Raw genomic sequence first — 25,495 nt, 5'->3', positions numbered from 1 at the left:
CATTTCCCCAGAGCCCAAGGATGGATGTAGCATGAAAAGGTTTGTCTTCATGACAAACTGAAAATCTAATATGGTGTTTCCTGAACAGATGTTAGAGAAATGGTCTGGTGTGGTGTCATAATCACAGTCTTGATGATGGTATGTTTCTTAGGTTATACTGTGTTCTAAATAGAGTTTTAGGATGAGCAGACCTTGTATTATGATAAATTTTGGCTGCAAGGCATACATTTCAATCTCTTCATTCCAGCTGGGATGGAAAAAAAGAGTAGATATCCCCACCCTGTTTTTTCCTTCCTTCTGAACTGCATTTTATTTTGCTTTGGACTTTCCATTGTATAAGATTTTTTTTTTTTTATATCATCTGTGCAGCTCTGTATTCCATTTGTACAGTTTTGTGATGTTTTCCAAATACCTTTCCTTGTTCTTCTCTCCCCTTCCCTGGATGAATCTTTCTGGGACAGCTCTACTGTGCTGTTTTAGTGAGTTATAAAATGCTGGGATGCTTGGGTGAGGTGAAATGAAAAGGACTAAGCAGTTTTTAGGATAATCAGTTAAAAAGTGAAATTAATACGAAACTACTGAGAGTAGACAGCTGTCTTATTTTGTTGGAATTTGCTTATCTTTGACAGATCAGCACAACTGTTTACATCCCTTGTAAATACCATATTGAGAGATTAATGGTGAGTGATTCTTGAGTTTACCCTTTGTCAGGGTAGCACTTCACCTAAAGAAACAACTTAGGATTTTGCCTTTAGGCCTTGGTAGCTCTGTAGGAGCAAATGAAACCAGGAAAGAGTGAAATCAAATTAGTAATTTCTCACTGTGTTTAGATGTTTTCTGTTTCATTGCATCTGCACATGCTTGGGTGTATATTGGTGATAGATCTCTCCTCAGTATACTGAAAAGAGACGTGAGGATAAAATTCCAATAAAATCTAAATGAGAAAAGGTTAGAGGCATTCTACATAATAATTAAATTAATAGGGGCAGCATCTGTTGCCAGTCTAAGAAATCACAAATAGATGCTGAGTGGAAGAGAGATCCCTGTGGTATGTGCTTTGTCCCTCAGCTGACAGAAGGGTGAAGTGCTGCCTGCTGCTGCTTCAAAGTCGCAGTTGGGAGGGGGAGTGTGGTCCAGGGGCTGCACTGAAAATCACCTTTTCTTCCCTAGAAAAGAGTACAGAGACATCATTGTGGGTTTTACTGTAGATTTCCAAAACAGAGGTGTCATTTAAAATCCTTTAAGATGTGCTGCATGGTGTCAAATGAAAGTATGCCTAATTGTTACTTTCCATATATGTGAACGCACTGTGTGCATCCCACCCTCCTGATCATGTTCTTACTAGTCTCCATGTCAAATACATGAGGAAAAAATAATGTCTCCCATATCTCCGTTCCCTAGCATCTGCTTTCTTTGCCAGCCAGGATGACTGAATGCTTTAACATGCTTAATAGAGGGGTTCTGTGCACTCCTGGGTGGTAGCTATAAAAATAAATTAAATAAATCCTATGGCATAAACTATATGAAGTAAATGTGCAATTGCATCTTTGTTTTTCTCTGTCAGCTTATTCAACTTCCAGGATATCATTTAAATTTTTAATTCTGTTTTAAGTATGTGAAGAAGGTTCCTTTTCTTGGTTATTTGTAGGTTGGAGCTTTATGCTGAAATGTTTCAGGCTGTTTATACAAGAGATTTTTTGCATTTTGTAGCACATTTTTGTCATGTATTTGTGATAAACAAAATGCAAAACATAGGGGAGATCTTCCTTTTATTTATTCATTTTTGTAGTGGTTTTGACCACAGTCCAGAATTTCATCACATTCACTCAGCTCCAGTAAAAATGTAAATCACCTGTTTCCCTTTTGCAACTGGTATGCCCAGTGTGACCTTTTTAATAAGGTGTGTACGTCTGTAGGTTAAAACGATGTTACAAATTGGACTTCTTATTGTTCTTGGAAAGTCTTTCGAAAGTACTTCTCCTATGGAATTTTTTTTTTGGTAAGGTGTTTTTAAGAAAGTTATCATAACATACATTTGTAAATTCCCTAATCTTAATTTTATTTAAGCATTTTGTTTGTTAATTTTAAAGGACGACAATACGTATTAAAAACAAAACAAAACCAAAAAAAGTCCCACGAATACCCCCCCCAACCAGCCTCTAAAATTTATCCATAGCAGTTATTCATACCAGAAATGTCTCTTAACTCATGTCAAACTGGAAGAATAGCTGTTAGTTTGAACACCCAGCATGATATCCCCCCTTTAACTAAAGCATAAAATCTGATGACTTCTGCAAAAACACTTGTTTTAGTAGTACTTCTCAAAACAGGATCTTCATAATACATGTCTGTATAATCCTGTATGCTCTTTATGGCATTGAACACTCAAATATTTCTCTTGGTAGATGTCCTAACTAATGACAACTGCAGCAGGGCTATAATTTGTGTATGTAAGCACGGATGTGCACTTGCCCGTATAATTGAGGCCATACATTAAGAGAAGCTATCACTAATATTGTGAAATCGAACACCCTGCCATTAAATAATGCCAGAAATAAGTGTGCTCATAGAATATTAATGTGCACCTATTTTCCCATGGGCCTCATAAATACTCACTGATATAAAAATGACACAAATACATGGATTGTATTTGCTTACACAAGATGGATGATTTTTATTTTAAGAGCCTTTATTCATTGTCTTGCTTTGGTGAGTGGTTTCTTTTTCTATGTTTTGGTTGCTCAAAGGACTTTAAATGCACATTTTGAGAGGAAACTTTTTTCAGGGCTTTTTAATAAAATCTAGGAACCCAAATTTTGAATTACTCTCAGTGTCAATTAGGCAAATATAATTGTTTAAAACCATTTTATTTGCCTAAGGGTGGGCAGCTTTCAGGGGAAAGTTAGAACTGACAAATATGCTTTCCATAAAATTCAACTTTGCTTCATTAACCTGTGTCACCAAAACTGAAACATTTTTGGCGACATTCATGTTGATTCAGTTTCTGTCAGGTAAGTGGAGGGAGAACAGAGAGAACAACTGTAAATGTTTTATGAACATGTGGTGAGGTTTTGAAGACTCTTAAATAACAGTGTTTATTTGATTTTTTTTTTTTTATTTTTTTTTTTTTTGTATGCTGTCATGTCATCACTTGTGGTACTGCTGGAATTTTGTCCATAAATTTGGAATTCTCTAGCATTCTCTTACCACCTTTTCCACAAGTCTTAGCACAGTTTTAGATAACTTTTCTGTCTGTTTTTCTGCCTTAGGGACAGAATTAATATCAGACTTCCTTAGTTCCTGAATACATACTTTTACCTCACAATCTTTGCTCTGGCTCATGAGATTTTTCCAGACAATTCTTCTATTTTCTACCTTTTTAAAAACCTGTTCTGAGAACAGCCACAATCAGAAAAGGTCTCTAATTGTAAAGTCTGTTTCCTTTTACTCTTTTCTCTCACTCCCATGCATATGTAGACTTGACAAAATGTAGATACCATTTTAAATGAGATCAACTTTATTCAGCACATGGATTTTCAGGCTCCCTGACCAGTAATATAGATTACAAAATTATTTTAGAGCTCTGAACACTTGCCTTTGGTAGGAAAAAAACCCAAACCGTGGTATATTTTGAGAAAAAAATAAATGTTGCATTTTAAAACAGACTACCCACTGTTGAAAGCTCACTTGTAAAGCCTGGATAAGAATTTCTGGTGCATGTATGTCACTGTAGATACATGGTATCTCTGTGTGTGCTTCAGAGGCACACAGAGAAAAGTTTATTTTACTGGCTATCTCTGAGCTAGCATGTCTGGAAAGCCTTTTCAACATGTAATACACCTTTGAAAGGGCGGGTAGAGCCTTTTTTTGCTGACTGTTCAGTTTCTAATAAGTTTTTTAAACCATCCATTTGGCTAGCTGAAGTTAGTTTACATGAACCTTTATTGGCTCAACCATTTATTGATTTCAGAGGAGCAAATGGTTTTGAGCTAGGCAATTTCTGTCATCACCCCATCTATAGTAAAATTTATACAGCAGACCAGACCTGTGGTACAGGCTTAGAGGCAGCAGTTGGATTTTTTTGTGTGTTAAAAATTGTACATTTATTCCTACTGTTGCTTTCTCTCTTAGTGAGTTTGTAATTGAGAATGGCTTATTTTCCTCTTTATGACTCCTTATCTTCCCCCAAAGGAGAAATTGTTCATTCTCTGATGGGGATGGTTTGTCAGCTTAGAGGCACAGGATCCCGTTTTCCTAATGCTGTGCTTCTCAGATCACTTTCTATTGTCATGAGCGTGTCTAGATAGGATGATTGTCCTGAGCAGTAACCCTTGAGGATAAGCTGCCTCATCCAGAATCCTAACAATTGTAGTTTTTCACTGTTTTTTGGTTATTTCAGTTTTCATTTGCCTTGGTGTGTTGTCCAGGTGTTGTGCTTGGTCCATTGCTCTTGGATGCAGGCGTGTTCATGAGGACAGGAGGGAATGCAGTTGGCTGAGGAATGCTATGTTGTTGGTTTGTGCAGAGGCTTGTTTTTTGTTCTAGACAGAAAGGGAAGATAAATTGCTTAACAGGAGATGAATCTTTCCCTGCAATATCCAAGCCTCCTGATATGAAATGTAGTCTAGGCATCCCAGCTTTCAGATCAGATACCAACATTTTAATTTCTATTTCAAAGTATAGCTACATTGCACTTAGAGTTAATCAACATAACCCCATTTCCAGTATGAAACCAAAAATAACAGAGACAGAATACTTTTAAAATGAGATAAAGAAGGATACTAGAAAAATGGGGGATTCAGTAAACTTAACTTCTGGGTTCACGTATTCTGCAGCAGAATTCATGGTACTATGGCAGATCAGAAGCTATACTGTTTTGCTGCAAAGAAAAAAATGATTTTATCCCAAAGCTAGGGCATTGCATCTCTTCTGGTATGCACTTACGTTCCCTGCTAGTGCTAGCAGTGACACTGACAAGAATTACTAGTTTTAGCACTTGTTGTATACTTGGCAGCAAATTTTTGATTGAAAGTACCTATTGATCTGGGATCTCTGAAGTATATAAAATCAGCAGAAATAAAGCAGTGCCAGGTGTAATTTGAACTTTTTTCTGCATTTTGTTTTGTCACTTAAAGGATTCATGGTATCCTACTGTTTGCTGAGGTATTCTTTGAGAATGCTTCATAAGAGATGTCAAGAGTCTGTAAAACACAAAATAGTTTGAATAAAACTTTATTCAAATTAGGAAAAATATAGTGGATTCTTTATCCCTTTTACTTTAATTGGTTGCTTTCATCTTAAATTATGTTCCTTGTTTAAGCTCATAAATTTTTCAATAGCTAAAGTAATTTAGACAGCTAAAATTGAAGCATCCAAAAAGGACTTCACTCAGACAATGGCATAGTTATATTGAACTGAGTTCATGATGTTTAAATGGATAATTGCAGTTGAAAGAACCATAGGCTGTAATAGACTGTGTTGCATCTTGTGCATTTGTCAATTCAGTTCCCCTTAGGAATCCAAAAATATCTATAAAATGCGGCCCAAGCCAAAGAATCTTAATGGGATATGTATCTTCTGTTTTACTTATAAATATTTCAGTCAGCATAGAATTCATCCTTTAAAGTACAGTTTGGCCATCCAAACTCAGATGTCAGTATAACAGGCAGGGAAATTGCTTTGCTTGATTAAACTGTGTAACAGCCAATATGTATTTTGATTATTATTATCAATTCTAGTAGCAAAAAACGAGCAGATTTCTCAAGTGAGCTGGTTGATAATAAACAGTGGCCTGTCTTGGCGGTGACTCAGTTTCAAAGCAGCACAATGATGAGAGACGTTAAAGACCTGATAATTGCTTAGATTTTACCAGTCCTTTTCATGAGCTGAAAACCTTGCACAGGAAGAGAACCATGACTAGAAAATACACAAAGCACTGTAGTAGCAACCAGGAGGGCTTCAGTAGAGACAAATGTAGGAGTTCCTCAAAAGTTAATGACCCATTCCTAAAGGACTTCATCTTGTAGTATGGTTAAATGTGGAAGGCAGAACTTCCAGTAGTTGGTGATAAGCCACTAGGATTTTTGATGGCTTAATTTAAAGTAATTATTTCTTGGCTGATTTGGCTAAGTGGGTTTTTTGTTGCTTGTTTTGTTCCACTAAGACATTTTGTGTTATAAGCTTGCCTTTATTTTCAGTACCTGTATATGCCATGTATGCTATTTTCCTCTGCAAAAGACTACAAAAAGTCATGGTCGTGCAAAGCCTTTATTAGTATTCATCTTATCCTCAATGTCTCGCTGTGGAAAGAAATATCTGTGCTGATATCTGTTAAAGATTTAATGTGTGCTGGTCGGTTCTCTGGGCAGGTGACTGTACAGCTTGATTACCTGTAGTGATACATGCTGAACTTTATTAGTTGTGGGTGGAAGGCACTTAGGAATTGAAGGAGTTCAGAAGTTTCTTTAAAATTCTTCCTGTAGCAGGCATGAAGATTCGATACCCTTGTTGAGGAAGTTATAGTAGTAGCAATACAACAACAGATGCAAATGACAAAGATGGTAGAAAACAAATCCTGAGAATGTGATTTAGCTGTAGACTTACAAGAGAAATGAAGAAAAACAAGCAGTGAGAAATGATCCTGTGTTGAGAGACAAATGGTCTAGACAAATAGAACTGTCATTCTATTTGTCCATGTTTTTGACATCTTCCTAATTCATGAGAATGGCAGAAGCCTTTATTAACCATCTGTAATCACAAATCTTGCCTTTTTCCCAGTATTGGATATTTTGCAGTGCTTGGCTGGGCTTCTGGATTTGAGGAAGAAAACACTATGCTTTTTGTCTCCTTATTACTAGAGATATGTTTGATGTAATAAAGTGTGGGAGCTATTCCATATATTGGTTGCTTCTGGTTTGAATTGTAAACCCTAATTTATGCCAACTTCCATTTAGGTATAAATTTTTTGCCTAGCTTGACTACATTACAGACTACATAACTTGGGTGTTTAAATTTATGTCCTATTATCATTAGTAGTACTTTGGCAAGGAAACTACCTTTGTTCTTTATTTTTATTTTTTATAGAAAAGCACAGATATATCTGTTAAAGTTGATGTTGAGCTTGTATGTTTGAAACTTAGCTTGTGGTGTATTAAATGAAGTTGGAAGTAGTATTTATGCAAGTAATTCAAGTACTAGAAAAAAATGTTTAAATGACTCCCTAAATTTCTAAGCCTTCCCTCTGGAAATGTTGCAGATGTTATTTAATATACTCTATAAAAATCTCACGAATTTCTGAATTTTTTAACTTCAGGAGAGAGAGCATTTCTATCTCTTGTTAACACTGAGGCAAAATGTTGGGAGTTTGGAGTTGTTTTTAATGGGTTTTTTCCCATTGGATTATCTAATTGAACATTTTGCACTTAAATTTGCACAGAAAAAAGCAGTTTCCAGAGGTGCCAATTTCCCTCATAAACTTAGATGCATTGGAGACTTCCTATAGAAGGGTATTTTAGAAGAGAGACTAGTACATGATGATCTGTATTTGAGGGCAGGGGAAACATGGTATGTCTGTAAAGGCCAATGTAATTTTCTCACTCTTAAGAGAAGAAAAATTAAATTCTCAGTGATTGCATATAAAAATAATTTCTGCTGAAGATTATATGCTTGCTAAGTTCTTGCTATGATCTCAAATGTACACTTGGACCAGTTACTAGGAAGGCTGGAGTACAGTTAGGTGGTATTTGTCAGGTGTAATAGAATTTTGTCTTTGGCTTTTTGATAACTGTCGTGGTTTTAAGCCCCGGGAATAAATTAATTCTATCCTAGTGAAAATGGTATGCTTTATGTATGCAATATGGTATGCTTTATTGCCATTTTTAGTGCTCTAGGAAAATTCAGGTTTTAAAAGTGAATTTTTAAGCTAGATTTTGTCTATTTCCTATATAGCTTGGCAAGGCTTAGCGTAGTGTGCCTTTGGACAGATAGCAAAGATGACGAATAGCCCTAAAGTTTAGTTTTGTTTGAACAGCTGCAGAATTTCCTTTAATATGAACAGAAATATCTCTGGCTAGAGTTATATTTATTTTCTGAAATAGGAAAGATGTCATTCTTCGCTAGAGTGAGACATCAAATAAAACAGAATTTTGTAACCCTGTGTTAGTCTCCTGTTAGATGATAACAATGTAAAAAAGTTTCTTTTGTATCACAGAGAAGAAGCAAACATTTTCCGTTTTCTTGTGGATAATGTTAAGCTCTGTTGTTCAAAACTTGGGACATTAATTTTTCCCTACCCCAGCTTCAGGAAGTATGGACTTTTATAACATTTTATTCTCTTCTGACTTACTTAGAAGACAGTGAGAAAAAAAAAAAGAGGAAGTAATACTCCTTTCTTTCAGAGATTCTGAGACTGAGCATAGATTGACATTTTGAGGTAGATGTGCTGCATTGTGCCAGTGGCACTGATCCCACAAACAGCCGTGCTGGTACCTGTCAGCAGCACAGCACCTGGGTTTTCCCTTGCATGGAAACCAAGATATAGGAATTAAAGCTGATCTTCCCACTCTTACAGTTCTTCTTCTAAAATGTAGTGCTTTGGGCATGGAATAATTTTTTTTTTCCCTGAAGAATGTTAATCATGCAGTCTTTTAGTATTCTGATTTTTACTGCTATTTATTTTGCTATTTTGTTTTTGATACGTGGTGATTGGATCATAAGACAAAATTTGTCTGCAGCTCTAAATTTGCTCATTTACCCTTAGGATTTTGTTTTCATGACAAAAAAAATTTATGCCCTCTCAAAAAGTGAAGATTAGTAAATAGATAATAATTTGTATTAAAAATGTTTAAAAACGACATAGCCTGTTTAAAAACGACATTTGGTGATGTTGAAGTTGTTAGGATTGCATATTCATTATCAGTTATCTGCATGCCTTAATTTTTACCTTTGTGTTTCTTTACCAGGGTGCTGCACTTTTGATGAGCCTCTCAGTTCCTGTGGCTATAGTCAGTCAGATGATGATGATCTTAACTGGGATCAGGTGAATGCGCCAGTGAAGCCATCCTCAGGTCAAGGGATACCATCAGGTTTGTCTTCATTTTGCTTTGTTTCTCTTTAATGCTAGGTTATGTGTTTGTCCAACATTTTTTGGCAGTACTGTTCTTAAAATGCTGCTTCATCTGAGTCTGTTTAAGTGGAATACTCAGATTTTCCAAGTGATTTCTATGAGGGATATTTTGCAAATCAAAAGTTTGGTTTTGTTGTGTGGGGAGTATAAAGGTTAGAAAGAAGAAACAGAAACTTGGTGTTATTGGGGAAGGCCAAGAGAAAACAGAAGGGTGACATGAAAATGAATCTGAAGTGGTACTAGAAACAGACAGGACTTAGTAAGAGAGAAAAGGAAGATAGACTCAGGTATTTTCATTGAAAGATATAATAATCAAAATCTGTTATAAAAAGATTGAGAGAGATAAAATGAGCAAAAAAGCAAAAGTATCCCAAAACAAAGGGTCTCAGTGATATTGTGCTCACTGAATTTAAAAGATAGCCATGATACTATAATTTAATGTATTTTTTGCACTGCATGGAGTAGGACCTTGTTCCATAGCAACAATGTGTGCGTTACGCTGAACTATAAACTCACTCTAGTAATATAGTCATTACCTTAGTACTTCACCCACAGAAATACGTAAAATCTGGTCACTGGTTTTAAAGCGTTCACTAGTGTAAAATTTACCAGTAGTTATTTTTCCTAGTTTTTAGCTAGACATGTTAAGACTTCCCCCATGTACTGATCTCCATTTCCTGGGATATGATTGCCTGCAGCCCAGCTCAGCATTTGCTTTAGCTTTTATAGACTGAGCTTCTGCTATTATCACCTAAAAGCAGGCAAAACAAAAGGACAACAAGATAAAATCACTGGTTGTAGCATTGTGAGGCTTCCTCTGCATTAGTCTCATAACTTAGTATAAATATATCCATAACACTTAAAAGCTTTGTAGGTAAGTGTCCCACTATTTCACATCCCTTTCAATGAGGTCTTTAAAGGACCCATAATGTACTTAGGTGCTTATATAAAACCTCTTCAAAAGTTGTACTTCTCGAGAAAACGTTCCTCCCTAATTTTTGAATAGGGGAATTAGGAAATAGACAATGTAAATCTTTAGAAGTGACAGTATAAACAGAACCTGAACATATGCACTCATCGATAGTATAGCAATAAATGTAGTAATGCATGGTAAGCACAATCAGCCTTAGATAGCATTCACTTGTAAAAAAAGGCTTCCAGTGTTCTTCACTGTAGATTTACCAGTGTCACCCTGAGTAGTGTATGACATCTTACCTAAGGTTCATGGCTGAAGTACCTTTTACACTTTGATTCCTCTGGCAAAGGCAGGACGCCCAACTTCAAGATGGATGTTCTGTTTATCTGGGTCCTGGCATTTGGATTATCATGCTAGATTGAGTTCATCAACCCAGATAAAGGAGGTTCTTTCAGATTCTTTTTTAAACTGGCTTTCATCCAGTGATCTTGGCATGTACTGCTGAACATTTTCTGAACTATTTCATTAGTGCTTGATACTGTTGCTCAAGTTGGAGATAAACGGACATAGTTTATCAGCCATCTTGGCTACAAGATACACATTCTTTTTTTCAGTCATGCCACTGGAATTTTCTTTCTATTCCAAATTTCATTCATTACTCTTCCCACTTGGATTTGTGAAAGCCATTGTTGGTATTTGATGTTCAGTCTTCTTGGCAGATAGAAGAAATTTAAATCTATTTTCTCTTCTCTGATGACCACAGGCTTGAAGATTTTTTGGTTCTTTTTCTCAGTGGCAGGAGTCTAGACTAGAGATTGGCATGACTACAGAAGGAGAATTTTACATTTTATTTATCAGATGTCATACAACTTGTTTCTTATTTGTCTTCTTGCCTTTTTATCAAAAGTCTGAAATAATGTTCTGATGATCTGGTAAAAATCTATTTAATTTGGTAACAAGTTCTATTTACAGTTTAGGGAGTTTTATTTCTTCCCATAAAGGAAGAGAAATATTCTTTTGGAGCATTGGGTCAGAAGATGGATGAGTTCGTCTGAGGAGGGTTGAGGATATTGGTGCCTTAAAAGGTCAAAAACCCCTTTGAGAGGGACAGAAATGCTCATTTTTTGCAAATGAGAAGCACTGTGTCTAACGGCTCAATTTAGTCAAGTGGTACCTAATTTTTCCTCATAATTTCATCTAGACAGTTTTTTCCTGTTCTTGTTCAAATCGTCATCTTAATGATTTTAATTAGTTTTCAGTTAGCATTAGCCAGAGGGTTATGTGATACACTTAAAAAATGATTTCAAGTAGTTTGTCAGCAGTTTCTGAGCTACATATTTAGGAAAAAATAACTTCAGATGATAATGAATAGAACATCTTAAATTAATGGTTTGTGGGGAATTCTTGGCTTGAAAGCAAAATGCTTTATGCAACAATGTTGTAACACTAGACTGAAACAAGAACTCTCAGTTCTGTACTCCCTTGTCAGAGAAAAAAAAATTATTGCACATAACATTTCTAATTTCAGGCAACATGCTCCAGTGAGTGAGTTGATGTCAATATACAATATTTTGTATAATTTGATGGCAGTCAGGGGGAAGCACACAAGTTACGGCATTTGATTTCTTTTAATCCACATGAGAGTGCTGAGAGCATAGCTGCACTTCAGATAAATAAATACTTTGGCCTGATATGCTATTTCAGTGGGACAAAAGAAGTGTCATCTAAGATTCATGCATATGTGTATATGTTTTAATGTACACACAGTTTACATGCTTGTGAATATTTGAGATCTTGTTTTAGATGAAAATTACTAAACTGTATCAAAGGTATTAATAAAAAAAATCCCAGAAGTGTTTCTTACAGTGGACTTCAATTTCTGTTGGATTGTTACTGTAGCACAGAAACAGGAAGATACCACTAAAGTTAGTAGGGTGCTAATGCTCTAATTTCCTTGATAAAAATAAGCATGGCCTTTAATGAGTCAGTATTAATCTGAAATTGTGTTAAATAGACCCAAAAAGTAAGGACATGTATGAATTTCTGTATATATTTATATGAATTAAATTAATGTTGCTAATCTGCTGCTCTTCTGTGTTAAGTGTCCTGTGAGTCAGATGGAGTAAATGCTGTTTGGAAGAGCAGCTCTTCCCATTTCTCAGCCTGTCTTCTTGTTTTTCTGTTCCAAGAATGTGTATTTAAAATAGCGTTCACAACTGTAATTACAGAAACAGTCATTATTAATGCCATCTTGCACTATCCTTTGGAACAGTTACAGCAGTTTGATATCAATGTGTTTATATAGTACAGATGTACAATTACAGCTAACTGTAAGCCCTTTAGTTGTAGTCCAGTAAAAATGTCTTCAGAAGAATATGCCCAAACAGTAGATTACTCTATTGGCAAAGATGTGGGCTGCAGGAGTGGCCTCTGTGAAAAGAGGTTGGGGTTGCCCCATGTTGGACACATCTGGGCACAGCCACTGGACCCACCACTGAGCACAGCTGAGCTCCTGGTGCACCTCTGGGATAGAACGCTTAGGAAAGGGTAAAAGCTACCAGGCAGCAGGTGTCAGAGAGAGAAATGAGAATGTGTTAGAGAAAGCCCTGCAGACATGCACATCAGTGCAGGAGATGCTCCAGGCAGTGGAGCTGGGATTGCCCTGCAGCCCATGGGGGTCCATCAGAGATCCTCCTGCTGCTCCTACATGACCCCACACCAAGAAAAGGTGGAAATTTCCTGAAGAAAGCTGCAGCCAATGGAGAGGAGTCCACACAGAGGCAAATTTTATCACAGGGCCTGTGGCCTATGGGGGTCACTGGAGCAATACATTCCTGAAGGACTGTGTCCCATGGAAAGAGGTCGTTTTGGGTTTTTTTGAGATACTCGAGTGCGTTGTGTTAGTTCGGATACTGCTACAATAAGTAGCATCACTGACAGTGATGCAGTTAGAATTTTACGGATTACTCTAAGCAATAGAAATATTGTCAGGAGTCTTCTGTATCTGTCATTTACTGGATATCATTTCTGTTCACGTCCATGTATTTTTTTACAAAACACTGTGTTCAGTTGTGTACAATCTTTCTATGGTGTTTCACAGTTCCAGTTGATTTCTAAAGGACAGTAGTATCGTTTTTGTTCGATGTAGTGGTTGGTTTGATATCTCTGAGGGGATGTCACTGCATTTGCAACAAGTCACTGGCACTGGCCTTTCATTCATTTTAAAACAGTTCAAACCCAAATATAAATCAAATCTTTACAGGCTGCCATTCACTGTGTTGAAAGGATGTTTCCTGCAATGAGGCTTTTTGTGTTTAATGCAGTGCTGGTCAAAGCTAGGATGAGAAGTCTGTTTGTGCTATTTGAGGTGATAATATATGATTTTCATGGCTAGATGTGATATTTCGAATGGCCTACTATGCTTATTTGTATTCTGAATATGTAGTGTTGCTTAATGCCTATGCAGTGTCTGCAGAAAATGCTTATAATGCTTATATTATTGTTTAAAATGGCCTTTTGATACCTAGTAACCAGACATGCAGAGCTAGCAGATATTCTGTAAACAAGGCAGTGATTCAGAGGAGTATTTAATATTATAGAATGTGAAGTAGTTACGTGAAAAATGTACATTGTTGTTTAATTGTGCATAGAAGAGTTGTGATCCATTTCAAAAGACAGATAAAGTGATCAGTTGGCAAGTGTGAGTTCAAGCCAACTGCAGTATTTTACCATGTGAAATTATTGTTCTTTGATTTTGTACTTTATCATTAAATGCATTTTAGTAGTGCATTGCATTTTTGTTGTATGTTAGTAGGGATACTTTTCTTCTGTTTGCATTCATATTGAAAAAAATGAAATACATTTCTTAGTCAATCATGTTTCCCCCATATTACTTTAAATAGCTGCATTTTTAATTCACTTGAATGCTATCTAGGGATAATTTGAAGTACTATCAAGGTGTGGGAGTTGCCGCTTGCTGACTGTGTTAAAGTTAAATTTCTTCACAGAATTTTCTAGACCTGGAGCAGTAGCATGTTTAGCATCTTATTGCACACCCAAGTAATAGCTGCAGCCATTAAGGACATGACTTTTGGCAAGCAGCTCCGGTTTCCAGTTAACTGTGTAAGTTGACACCAGTTGCTGCTAATACAGAGCTATGTGGAGGTCAGAGAGAGCAAACTGCTTGAGCAGGTGGCCAGGGCAGCTCTGTGCTGCCATGGCTACAGTGCCAGCACTGGAGGGGCTGGGTACCTTAAAAACACACCTAAAGACTGAGTGGTGTGCTTAACATGTCTGTTCAACAAGAATGATGCCACCAGCTCTGTCTGGGGTATTGCTTGTCGTATGGATTTTGTGGTCATTTTTATAACTTCTGACCTGACTTAGAGATCTCAGCACCGGGCACAAATTCTGGGTTTGTTACAAATATTGAGCATCTATCATTCTTGCAAAGGGAAGTAGAAGATTAATTAGCATCAGAATCCCTCTTTCTAAATCACTGATGGACAATGTTCCTAGGTTGCTCAGTAGGTGAACTAGACAAATTATTATAGTGTATTTTGCCTGCATGCCCACAAGCTTTCAGAAGATTAGTGCTAATGATTTACTTTACTTTACTTGTTATAGATATTCTCATATATGACTTCTGGTTTGCACATTGTAGAACAAGATTTTGAATATGAGCACTGTGGTTTATGAAGTAATAATACCTAACGTAGATGACTGATTTGCAGATTTTCATTTGAAGTAACATGCGTTCTGTAGTGTTCATTACTGTAACTTCAGGACATAATTTTTCTTGTTTTCTTATGCATTCCATCATTCATCTCATGTTTGAGTGCAAAACTGCAGAACATGCTCCAAGTCGTGGAAGTGAGTGAGAGACGCTATATTACAAGCACCAGTAGCTGATAAATATTTGTTCAAGATGTTTGACTGAAATATGATGATATAATAAATTATAGCACTTTTTTAATGTTTGAGGAACTCTCCTCTTCTGTAGAAGACAGACAGGAACTACATGAAAGATCTGGGAAGTCATTTCTCAGTAAACCAGAGTATTCTCAAAGCAACCTGGAAGGTAAGTTGACTGCTGAGGGTAATCCTGTGTAGCACCGTGAAGTGCCACAGAGTGCTAAGCAAGTCCTCTAACCTAATTCATTTGCCTTGCTGTGATTACATGTTTCCTGCTGAGGTTATATCTAACATCTGCCATCATGTATGCTGAGAAGCAGCTAACATAATAAGCTAGACACTGGAGCTGGTTTGAAGTGTATTTTTGACAGCAAAAACTTTTGAGATAAGAAGGTTCTTTTTTGTTACACATCAGAAATCCAGTCTCGCTCCCCATCTTCCACCCATAGTGCCAGACACTATCTTGCTGGTTAAGTGCATCAGAATCTAGTTTCAGATTTCCCCACTAAATTTAAAATAGAATTACACTGAATAACTGGGGGTTTGTTCGTGTGTTTGTTTTCCCTTCCCAGACTCCTTGTGATGATTTGATTCAGGTGAGGTAGGAGTGTTCCAATAGGAGAGAGGAAGTTAAAGTAAGAGAATCCCAACAGGAGAGAGACAAAGTGCTTCATGTTATAAAGCCAGTTAAAAAATACTTGTTTACAATACCTTGTACTTAACTGGCATTTTTCAAGTGGAATATTGTCTGGAAAAGAAGAACAGAATTACTTCTGTACAAGGGCTCTTGGTTCGAAAAAGGCCACATGAAGAATGTAAATTCTCTTTCCTGGGGATGTGCCTGAGACATGCAAATGAACCTCAGGATGCTTTAATCTAGGTAATTTGTGACTCTGTGGTAATATCAACCAAGCACATGCTTTAGTGTAGGGTTCCCTAGGGACTCACTCCTTGCTGAAGGCATGTTACTGCACCGTGCTACTGGAACCACTGCAGTTTCTGCTCCACTTTTAGCAGACTTGTATTAAGTGCCAATACAATTTTTGTGCTTGTTTGCTTGGCTCTTTTCTTCTGTTGGAGAATGAAAATGCTTTACCAGTTTGAGCAGAGATGTGGCCGGTAAAAATTCTATGAATAAACAGCAAGTCTGGGGATGCTCCTCTAGGAGCTGCACTCACTGCATTGCAAGATGAAGAGAAAGGCAAATAATCAGAGTATTCCTAAATAAGCTTTTTTTTGTTTAGTAATTAATCTACTGGAAAAGAAAGCCTCTTAATTTCTTGCAATCTTCAGGGCTTTTCTTTCAGTCTCATGCTTATCCTATTAGATTTCTTCTCATCCATCCTGCCCTTTAGAAACTAATAAAGAGTGGATCAAAACCTTTCCTTGCATCTGCAGGCTTTAATGTGTGGAACGTGACTGCCTCCATTTCAGGGCCTAAGTCAGTTGTTACCCGAGTTAGTAGTTTATCTTTTAAGACAGTTCTTCTATATGACAAAATCGTAGTCAGAGGCATAGTGAAAATGCCAGTAAGCTGGAGATGGACTCCATTACTCCTCTTTAAAACAGTAAATGTTACATATTTTCTGGGAATATTTTTTTAAGTTTTTTTTCAGAAATTTAAGAGGAATTTCTTGTTTCAATTAGATTTATGGAAGATTTTTTATAGCCTTTGACACCACTTAAATTTGTTGGCAGGTATTGAGACGGGGTAGTATGTTGTTAGCAGGTCTAGTTGTGGCTATAATAGGAGGGGTCAAAAGGTCACTGATTTGAGGCACAGGTCATTAAGTGCTGCATGTGTCTTCAAGTGCTCCCAGATGTCTACAATTTTGGACTTCAGCTTCCAACTTGAGGAAAGTTGTGTGGGAGTTTGTCGTGTGGGAAATGTGGCAGTGGAGAATAGGTTAGTGCACAAACAGAATAGATGGTTTGGTTTTTATTTTGTATGTGAGTCTTCTGGTATCTGAAGAAATTTGATTTCCCAGAATTTCAGACAAAGTCTTAATCCTTTATAGTTGTATGCAGAACTCAGAGTCAGGGAAGAAGCAAGTATATGAACTTCATGAACTGAATTAAAGAGCTCAGTACGTTTTTTCTCAGTGTTAAAGCAATATACTTATTTCCCTCACCAGCTGACATAATGCTTTCCCTATCTAGAAGTCGTATTTCCAATCAACTGCTTTTCAGTAGCACAAAGGAAAAAAAATTCTGTCTGGACCTCATTGAAAATGTAATGATGTACACAGTCATTTAATGAGAAAGCAGGTGCAGGTAATTATCCAAGTCATAATGTTGCAGCAGCTAATAACATCAAATATTTGTGATAATTGGAAGCAGTTGATCACAGTTCTGTGCTTCTCACGTGTAACAGATTTGAAAAACACTTTCCAATACACATGTATTCATGTTAGAACATGGAAGCCACAGATGTACTTTTCTCACCAGTAGCTCCATATACTGTGATTTTGCATTAAGTTCAAATATGTCTGTGTTCTTATTTAAATTTTTACTATTTCATTTTTTCCCCATGACTTAGAGGAGAGGAACATCCTTCTGTCAAATTTGAGTTCCTGATTCCCCCATACTCTTACAGTCTTTGCCTGTTCCAGATGTCACAGTCAACTCTTGCGTCATTCTGGTTTCTGCTGGAGCACCACATAAATCCCAGTGCAGTGCAGGAGAGTTCTCCCAGTGCCTGGTGCATGTGCAGCTGAGCACAGTGGCATCATCCTGAACTTTGGAGTCAGGTGTTGTTCTTCCCAGCATGTCTCTCTCCTGCACTTACACAAGAAATAGATCAAAGACATAGTGACAATAGGATGATCCTTAATGTATTCCCTTATATGTTGAGAGCTACAAAAGAAAGGAAGGGAATGGAAATTTGCTAGAGGCAAATTTCTTTTATGCCAGGCCTGTGTGATAAGACCACTGCTCAAAGGAGTTCAGAAATGCTTCTTTCTGAAGCTTTTTTACATTGATATCTTAAAGGTGCAAGGAAATTATGAGAACCTAAGTTGGTCAGTAGCCCTATTTTCTGCACCTGGGCTGTTGTATAAATGTGTCTGTAGAAGAGAAATTTACACTTGTCCGGCATTTGAGAAGGCTCTGGGAGGAAAACAGAAGGTGAAGAGAAGCAGGTCCTCAGTCCAGTCTTTTATGTTTAAAGTATTTTAGCAGTTTTCAGTTAGTAGGAATCAAAGGCAATTACTGTTTGAGTGGCAGACAAGCACATATGTAGTAGTTCTTAAGAAGGGGCTGCTTAAAAGGGTGGTGTCATGATTTTTAAAAAGTCATACCCCAAGAAGAAACTGAAAGAGGGGACAGGCTTTCAGAGGAGGATTCTGGGCTTGTCTGTATCCCAAGTAAGGAAGGGTGCTTCTGTGGAAGCTAGCAGGAGACCTGAGGAAAGGGATGTAAAAGTTGCTGCTTTTCTTGGCATTTCCTTATGAGTTTTCCTTATTAAGCAGCCACACATTAAATGAAGCACCTTTGGAAAGATCCAGGATGATAATTGATGCGGGTCCTGTTCTGGGGAGATCAGCTGGATATTGTGCACCTGCTCTTGAGCTAGTGCCTCTGGGAACTGATTAATCTAAAAAGCATTAGGCAGGACGAGCTGAAGATGTTAGCTGTGTTTTGGATGCTTGCTGTGTAGAAGCAATAGAAATGATTATGTGTCAGAAACAAGTCATCATGGTCTGGAGTAGACTTGATCAGCAATAGCATCAAATTCCTTTCATGAGTGTAGAATATGCTATATGAAATGTAAGTCAGCCCATAGCTTTAAATTTTACAGTAAAATAAATTGATATAACATGTGTAAAAAGATGTGTTACATCTTTCAGCAATCACATTTAGGTGTTACGTGTGCTATGGTGTTCTTGCCATGTTTAATTTTAGTGTGAGGCACATTTGTGAAGGCAGAAAGTTGTTTGGAGAAATTTCAATTCAGGCATTTTACTTACTTGGCTTGCAAAATGGACGCAGCTTTATGAGTGCATGGCAGACTTTTTCCCTGGTTTTTTAATATAGCAGTAATAACAATTGTATAATTAGTAAGAATTTAATTATTATTTTAGGTACAGCAACTAAAAGCTATATTTTGCCAGGATATATTATAGTGCCTCTTGAATTTAAATTACCCATGTTTTAGTGTGTCTACATCTGGTTGTATGTTTAAGTTAAAATAAAGCATTAAAACAGGTAATTTTAACTTCTGTGCTAGTCTATAAAGAAACAAAGTTAAATTGAAAAAAATTAAAGATACATTAGAATGTACACCCTTAATAAATGAAGTAATTTATTAGTTTTTCTATGTGTAAAAAAATAGATTCATATTAGGCATAGTCTTCACCACTGCACAGCACCAGCAGGATATCAGTATTTCTCTAAAGGTACACATCTATGTTAATTAACTTTGTCCAGCCTCTCCTTCAGTTTCATCTTATCTCCTCTTGTCTCCTCTTCAAGCCTGAATGTGTTGGAAATGTCTCCAGCTCCGAGTTGACATTCTGTGCAGTATTATGGTTCAGACTAAATGCATCATTTTCTACCAGTTATTCTCCTTTAGAGATGGGGTAGAGGTCAGTTTTGCTAAACTGCAGGGATGTTTTGACTCAACTGTGAGCGGGTTGTAAAGAAATAAAACATCACAATGTTTTATTCCTGGATTCTGAAATCTACAACTGTTATGAGATACTGAAAGATATTTAGCAAAGCACATGTGAAATTATCTTCACAGAAATAAAAAGCTTTGTTGATTTGTTTCCAATTAATGAATTTGCCTTTCAAGTTCCAGAAAAGAGCTCCTCTGAGATCTTTTATTAACCCATATTGCTGTCATTCAAATGAAAATACTCCTTTGGAAAAGCTACTAACGTTACTTTGCCACCTGTAATGTGGAAATAAAAATGTGTAATGCAGTGATGCTGCTATTTATCTTTTGTATTTGTCAAGTAAAGCCTATGCTATGTAATATAGCATAAAGAATACAGAAAATCCTTTGGTATAATCTCAGCTTGCCTAATTTCTTTCACTGGTGAATCATCTTCATAGTGAAAGAAAAGCATCTGAAACCTGAGGCCACTATTTTGTGTGTTAATAGGTAGGCTGCTTTTATGATGGTGTGAATTTCCTTTATTTTGCCTTTTAAGAATCTTTCAATATTGTGGTAAGGCTGAAGCCTAACGGAAGCTCTGATTTTTGAACCGTGGTTGTTAAGTGAGAGATCTTTGTAATAGAAGCAAACTTTAATTGCCGAAAGCCTCGGTTTTGTTACTTTGAGATTCTGGAGTTTTGTTACCTCAAGATTCTTTTCTTGTTCTATTCTGTACAGTTCATGTGCCATTCTCCCTTTCTGGGAGGATATATTTATTTACAAGAATTTTATTCTCTCATCCTTCTGTTTTAATCTCAGTATGTGCATGAGATTTCTGTGTTCAGAAAAATCTTCATAGTGCCTCTCTAAATTGTGCTGAATCCTCTGGCCACACACAGACTTTACATTTTACATCAGTTGTCGTGTTTTTTTATTGTGTGCCAAATTTCTCTCTTTGCCACCTCCAGCTCTCGGTGCTTTTTCTAAGCATTGTTATTTTTCACAGATTCATTTCCTAGCAAAAGCTATGTTAGTGTACTGCATTTAAGCATATCAGTGATGCAGAGTCTAGGGAAGTGCAGACTGCTAAATTCCCTAAAGGATTCTGGGATATCCTTTTTTACCTAATAGTTCCCTGAGCTTTGCTTTGCTTTGCCTATTAAAATGTGCTCCTTTATGTTCCTCCTCATTTGAAGAAAATTTTGATGGAACACTTGAAGATAGGTCTAGAAAAGCACACACATTAATATTTATGGCTGTGTGTGTTTTGACTCCAGAAGGGCTGACTAGCAACTGGATATAACCATGTTGATTTTCAATACATCTGCTGAGCCACAGGATATTCCGAGCAAGGTAGTTGCCTTTACTTTGAAATGAACACATGAAGAGATTTGGTTTCGCTTGGCTTCTGCGTGCACAGGAGCATTACTTATATTCAAGATAAATAATATTAGTCTGCTTTTTTCCAAGGCATTCCTCAATACTTCAATGCTTAATGCGAAGCTTCATAATACCTGCTTCTTTCCATGTCAAGATTAAATTGTGAAAAAGCACATCTTTAGAAACTGATAAAAGTTTTCTGCGGTTTTATGGTTGCTAATTAAGTGCAAATAGCAGATAGCACCAAGTTTTGCCCTCATCTGATATTTTTTGTATACGATTCTATAGTTTGTTATACATGACATGTTAATTATAGCATGGTAATTAAAATTTTAGTTACTGTTTTTCTTTGTTAACTACATTTTTGTTGAGGTATCAAAAAATATTTTTCCTTGAATATTCTTGCAGTCTTTTACAAGAGACATACCTTATCTTTAGAAATGGAGTTTCTAAGTAAATTTTCATTTCTTTAAATAGAAATGTTTTATTATAATAAGACGACACTTCCTTCCGGAAGTTATGAGGAGAGCACACTTAAAATTTAGACAAGATGTTAATTGTTAATAATGACTAAAGAAACCAATATTGTGCCCAACGGCAGCTTGTAACAGAATTCCAGTTAATCATGTCCATTACTGCTATGGACTTCACCTGAACCTTAATTTCTTACACTAGGCTAGATGAATCCAAATGCTCACAACTAAATTGTGCTACACTGTACCTTGGGAGTGTAAATTGTTTGTAATTCTAAACAATTATGAACCTTTATGCAGAGTACATGATAAAATGATGTGTCGTTCTTTCTGCTCCTGCTCTCCTACTGCTCATCCTTCTGCCTTCACATCCTTTCTCAGGAATAACAGAGTAGCTTGTGCTGTATAGTTGTGTTACCTTGATTTGGGGGATTGTATAAACTCTGTTACATTAGAGAAATGGAATTTTACTTTGCAATTCCACATAGTTCACATAGTTTGTGTTTTTACTTTGAGTCTCGAATGGGAAGACACTTCTAATTTTATTTAAGTTCCTTTGGGAGAATGTGTTTTTATTTATTTGTTTTTTGTTTCTTTACAGTGAAAGACACTGCATGTCTTAATATTCTGTGTTTTCAAACAGCACTTTTCAAACATATGTATTACTTCTGGTTAGTGAGAGTGGAATACTAGGTTTCTTTAAAAAAAACATAACCCAAAAGCCATAAACCCCCACCCCCCCCAAACTCCAATAAACCAAACCCAGCCTTTAAAACAATAAATGAACTACTTTCACATTAACAATTGTACAATGAAGTAGCATATTATTTAAATACTAGTGTAGTAAATATAGAACAGTTATTAAATGGTACCACAAATATAGCTAAAGGGAAAAATTCAAGGCAGTAAAGTTTTGTGGTCCATATGGCAGCATTGTGGTGTAGCATGTTTTGTCCCTAAGGTGTTAGTGTTAGCTTTTCTACCTCTATAAACTCTCTTTTTTTTTTTTTTTTTTTTTTTTTTTTTTTTTTTTTTTTTTTTTTTTTTTTTTTTTTTGGGACTTCTGCAGACAGGAAAAGACTAACATGGCTTCTATATTACTTTTTAGACAACCCTATTTTAGGGTTAGTAGCCACTGTCTCCCAAAGGGTTCTTTTATTTGGGCACAGGGAAGATGCCAGCTGCTGGAATAGGCTGACATCAGATCTAGCCTGGTATTACCGCAGTTGAGGTTCCTGCAGTTCCTCTCTGTATTTTGCAGCATTTCTCAGTAGAGACAAGAGAGGAACTGAAATGTTCAGACTTAGTGCTTGAAGGTAGATTCTTCTTGGAGTTCTAGCCTTTTTTCATCAGCTACATCGTACTGTAAAGCAACACTTCATTGTTCAAGGATGCAGGAAACTGAAAACTGTTTTTAGGTGTAGGAAATTAGGTCAGAAGGAAGACAAGGGAGTACATATATTGAGTAAGATCATCTAGGGGGAAAGAGCAAGTACAGTATACATCTGGAAAAAGGTGCTTATAAAATGAGAAAATAGGAAAAGTACATACTTATTTTATGGTCTTGTGGTAGGTACTGTCTGTCAGCAGTCAACCTTGAAGTCTAGTTCAAGATGCCATCCCATTAATAAATGTTGTCTCATCTCGTGATGGGAGTCACAAGAACCTGTGCTGTAAGCAATCAAAGATCATGTTTTGGTCTGAGCAGGCAATAAATCCTGCTCTGTGGCCAGTAAAATTGGTAGCTGCTGGAACAGAATTTAGAAGGCAGAGGATGTTTCAAAAATGAAATATCCAATAAGATCTTGGAGGACTGTATGTTAACATTTATTCAAGTCCAGTGCATACTAAAACTCTCAGAGCAGTTCTTTTAGGTATTTTCTGGTAGCTTCTTTTTATACTAAAGGAATATAAAGTTGAAATGAAGCCTTTCTGGGTTATGTCAAATGAATCTACCTTTCTTCATTTTGAAATGGAGTAGAATAGCTCCTGCTTTTAGAAGCCTTTCATGATTATAGTAAGCATTCGCCTCTTATTTTCCTGTACTTTAAGATAATCCTTTGAAAGAAATGGGATAGGTAGGTCATACTGCTGTTACTTTCTGTGTTGGAGGTAGACCCTATCACTTCATCCCTGTCAGTTTTCCTCCTCTATCATTAGCATGAGATCTGTGAGTGCCATATTTTTTTTTTTTCCTAAGCTAGATAAAGAATCAGCAGTATCAGAGTAGGGATACATTTCTGGCATAAGTTTACTCACTGAAGTGAATGAAATGGCTCTATCTGTTACACTACAAACATGAAAATGTGATGGAAATGTTTAGCTTTGCTGTAAGTGCTTTAGCAGAAGACCTGAAGCAATAGCTCTTTGTTTCAGTAAGTGCTATCTCACATAACAGACAGGATTTGTTAAATATCAGTGTTGCTTAGGATTTCAGTTTGTTAATAAGGTTTGTACAACTGGAGAGAAAATATAGACAGTATAATTATTTCCTGTGGATTAGCTAATATGAAGCCTAGTTTTAGGCAGTAGTTTCCCACATGGTTAAATTACCTTGAGCACTACCTACTTTCCTCTGTTAGGGAGATGCAAGGGCTGTGCCCTCACAGATGGGACACAGTTCCACAGCATCTAAATGCAGCCAGCAGTAACAGGAATAGTGCCATGCTAGTGGAATCCAATGGGAAGTCCCAAGTTCAAGGTCCAACTAGAGGGCTAGGACAGGAGCCAAAGGCAGAGGGGCCAGAGACAGCTTCTGACAGGCACACCTCCAGCATGGCTGGGGCAGGGACCCATGGCCCAGGACTGAGCTAAAACAAGAGTATGGGGTGGCAGGGTGTACAGGGTGAGACAGTAGGGCATGGTAGTGCCTTTGGGGATCTGGCACCACCTTAGCACACATCTCCAGCAGTGAAAAAACAATCCAACAACAGAGAAAACATTGCTTGTGTCCTTACTTTGGTTTATTGTGCAACCTCATAGGACAGAAACAGGAAGGCACAGTATAAATGTGTCAATCAATTTCAGTAGCAGTATGGATCTATAGGGCTTTAAAGAGCAATTTTGGCTACAGAGGTAGGCATTGAAATGCTTCACTGTAGCTTCTGCTAATGCAGAAAAGATTGGGTCTCTGTAATAGGTCAGACAGTTTTTGCCCATTTAATAGAACAATTGCATTTGACTTCAATAAAATTTTGTACCTGAGGAAGCTAAAGGTTATGGAAGGTTATGTGTTTAAGAAATGTTTCCTGAAAAAAGACCTTTTATTTCTTCTATCAGCATGATCTTTTTTTCTGTTTAGCAAAACTGAAAAATAGTTTATTCTTGTTTTAATTAAAGCAAAGGGGAAAAAGCCCAGAAGGTGTGAGTAACAAGCTGTTTCCTGTGAATCAACCAATCAAAGTGTATTCCCTTACTGAAAGTTGATGACCTCGATATCTTCTATGCCTGCTAATGCCAAATACTACTTATTACTTTGTAGTAAGCTGTCTCTCTCTGCTGCTTATGATAGTAATAATGAAATAGTAAAACACACATACAGCTTCAGTGGGCTTGGTTTCAACTTATCTGTCAAATAAATAATAATACATTGTAAGCAAAGTATTTGGACTCAGTACTACTTAGGGAGTTGGTTTCTGTTTTTCAGGAAACAAGAAAATTAAGGACATAGTAACCATGACTAAAAAATTGCTATTTGTTTTACTTTTCAGAACAAAGTGAACTCTCCATGTCTGTGAGTGCTATGTCTGCATTTCTGTTTCAGTTCTCTGTGAACTGACAGTTACTGTCCTTGTTTGCCTGTCTTCTTCTTGCATAGTAATGTAGAAACTTGTAAATATTAAAAACAGGGCAAGGATTGAGAAAAATTATATTGATCACTGATGACTATTTGGGAGAGTCATTTATCATGCAAGATAACTGCAAACAGCACATAGCATGGCCCTCATAAGCTAATTTCTCATTAGCTGGTGGTAATAAAATTTACACTCTTATTTATCCAAGAATGTCAAATGTTTTTTCCCAGAAATGAGTAACACCTTATAACAACCAGGAGGCTGTGTGGTGTCCTGCATAATTTACAGACAATC

General features: G+C 36.7%; 1 protein-coding gene across 9 annotated transcripts in view; it reads left to right on the top strand.

The window, feature by feature from the left end:
* The window catches only part of PTPRM (protein tyrosine phosphatase receptor type M), a 437,540-nt gene that overhangs the window by 92,585 nt on the left and 319,460 nt on the right, over positions 1–25,495 (top strand). For all 9 annotated transcript variants that reach the window (XM_083866169.1, XM_083866171.1, XM_083866170.1 and 6 more), the window contains exon 2: positions 8,961–9,083. In XM_083866169.1, the coding sequence (XP_083722295.1) occupies positions 8,961–9,083 (123 nt within the window). The remainder of the gene's footprint in view (positions 1–8,960; positions 9,084–25,495) is intronic.

The sequence above is a fragment of the Zosterops lateralis genome (genome assembly GCF_965231275.1).
Source record: "Zosterops lateralis genome assembly, chromosome: 1".
NCBI classification, from domain to species: Eukaryota; Metazoa; Chordata; class Aves; order Passeriformes; family Zosteropidae; genus Zosterops; species Zosterops lateralis.
The sequence above is the reverse complement of the archived record's forward strand: the minus strand, read 5'-3'. Positions and strand labels throughout refer to the sequence as shown.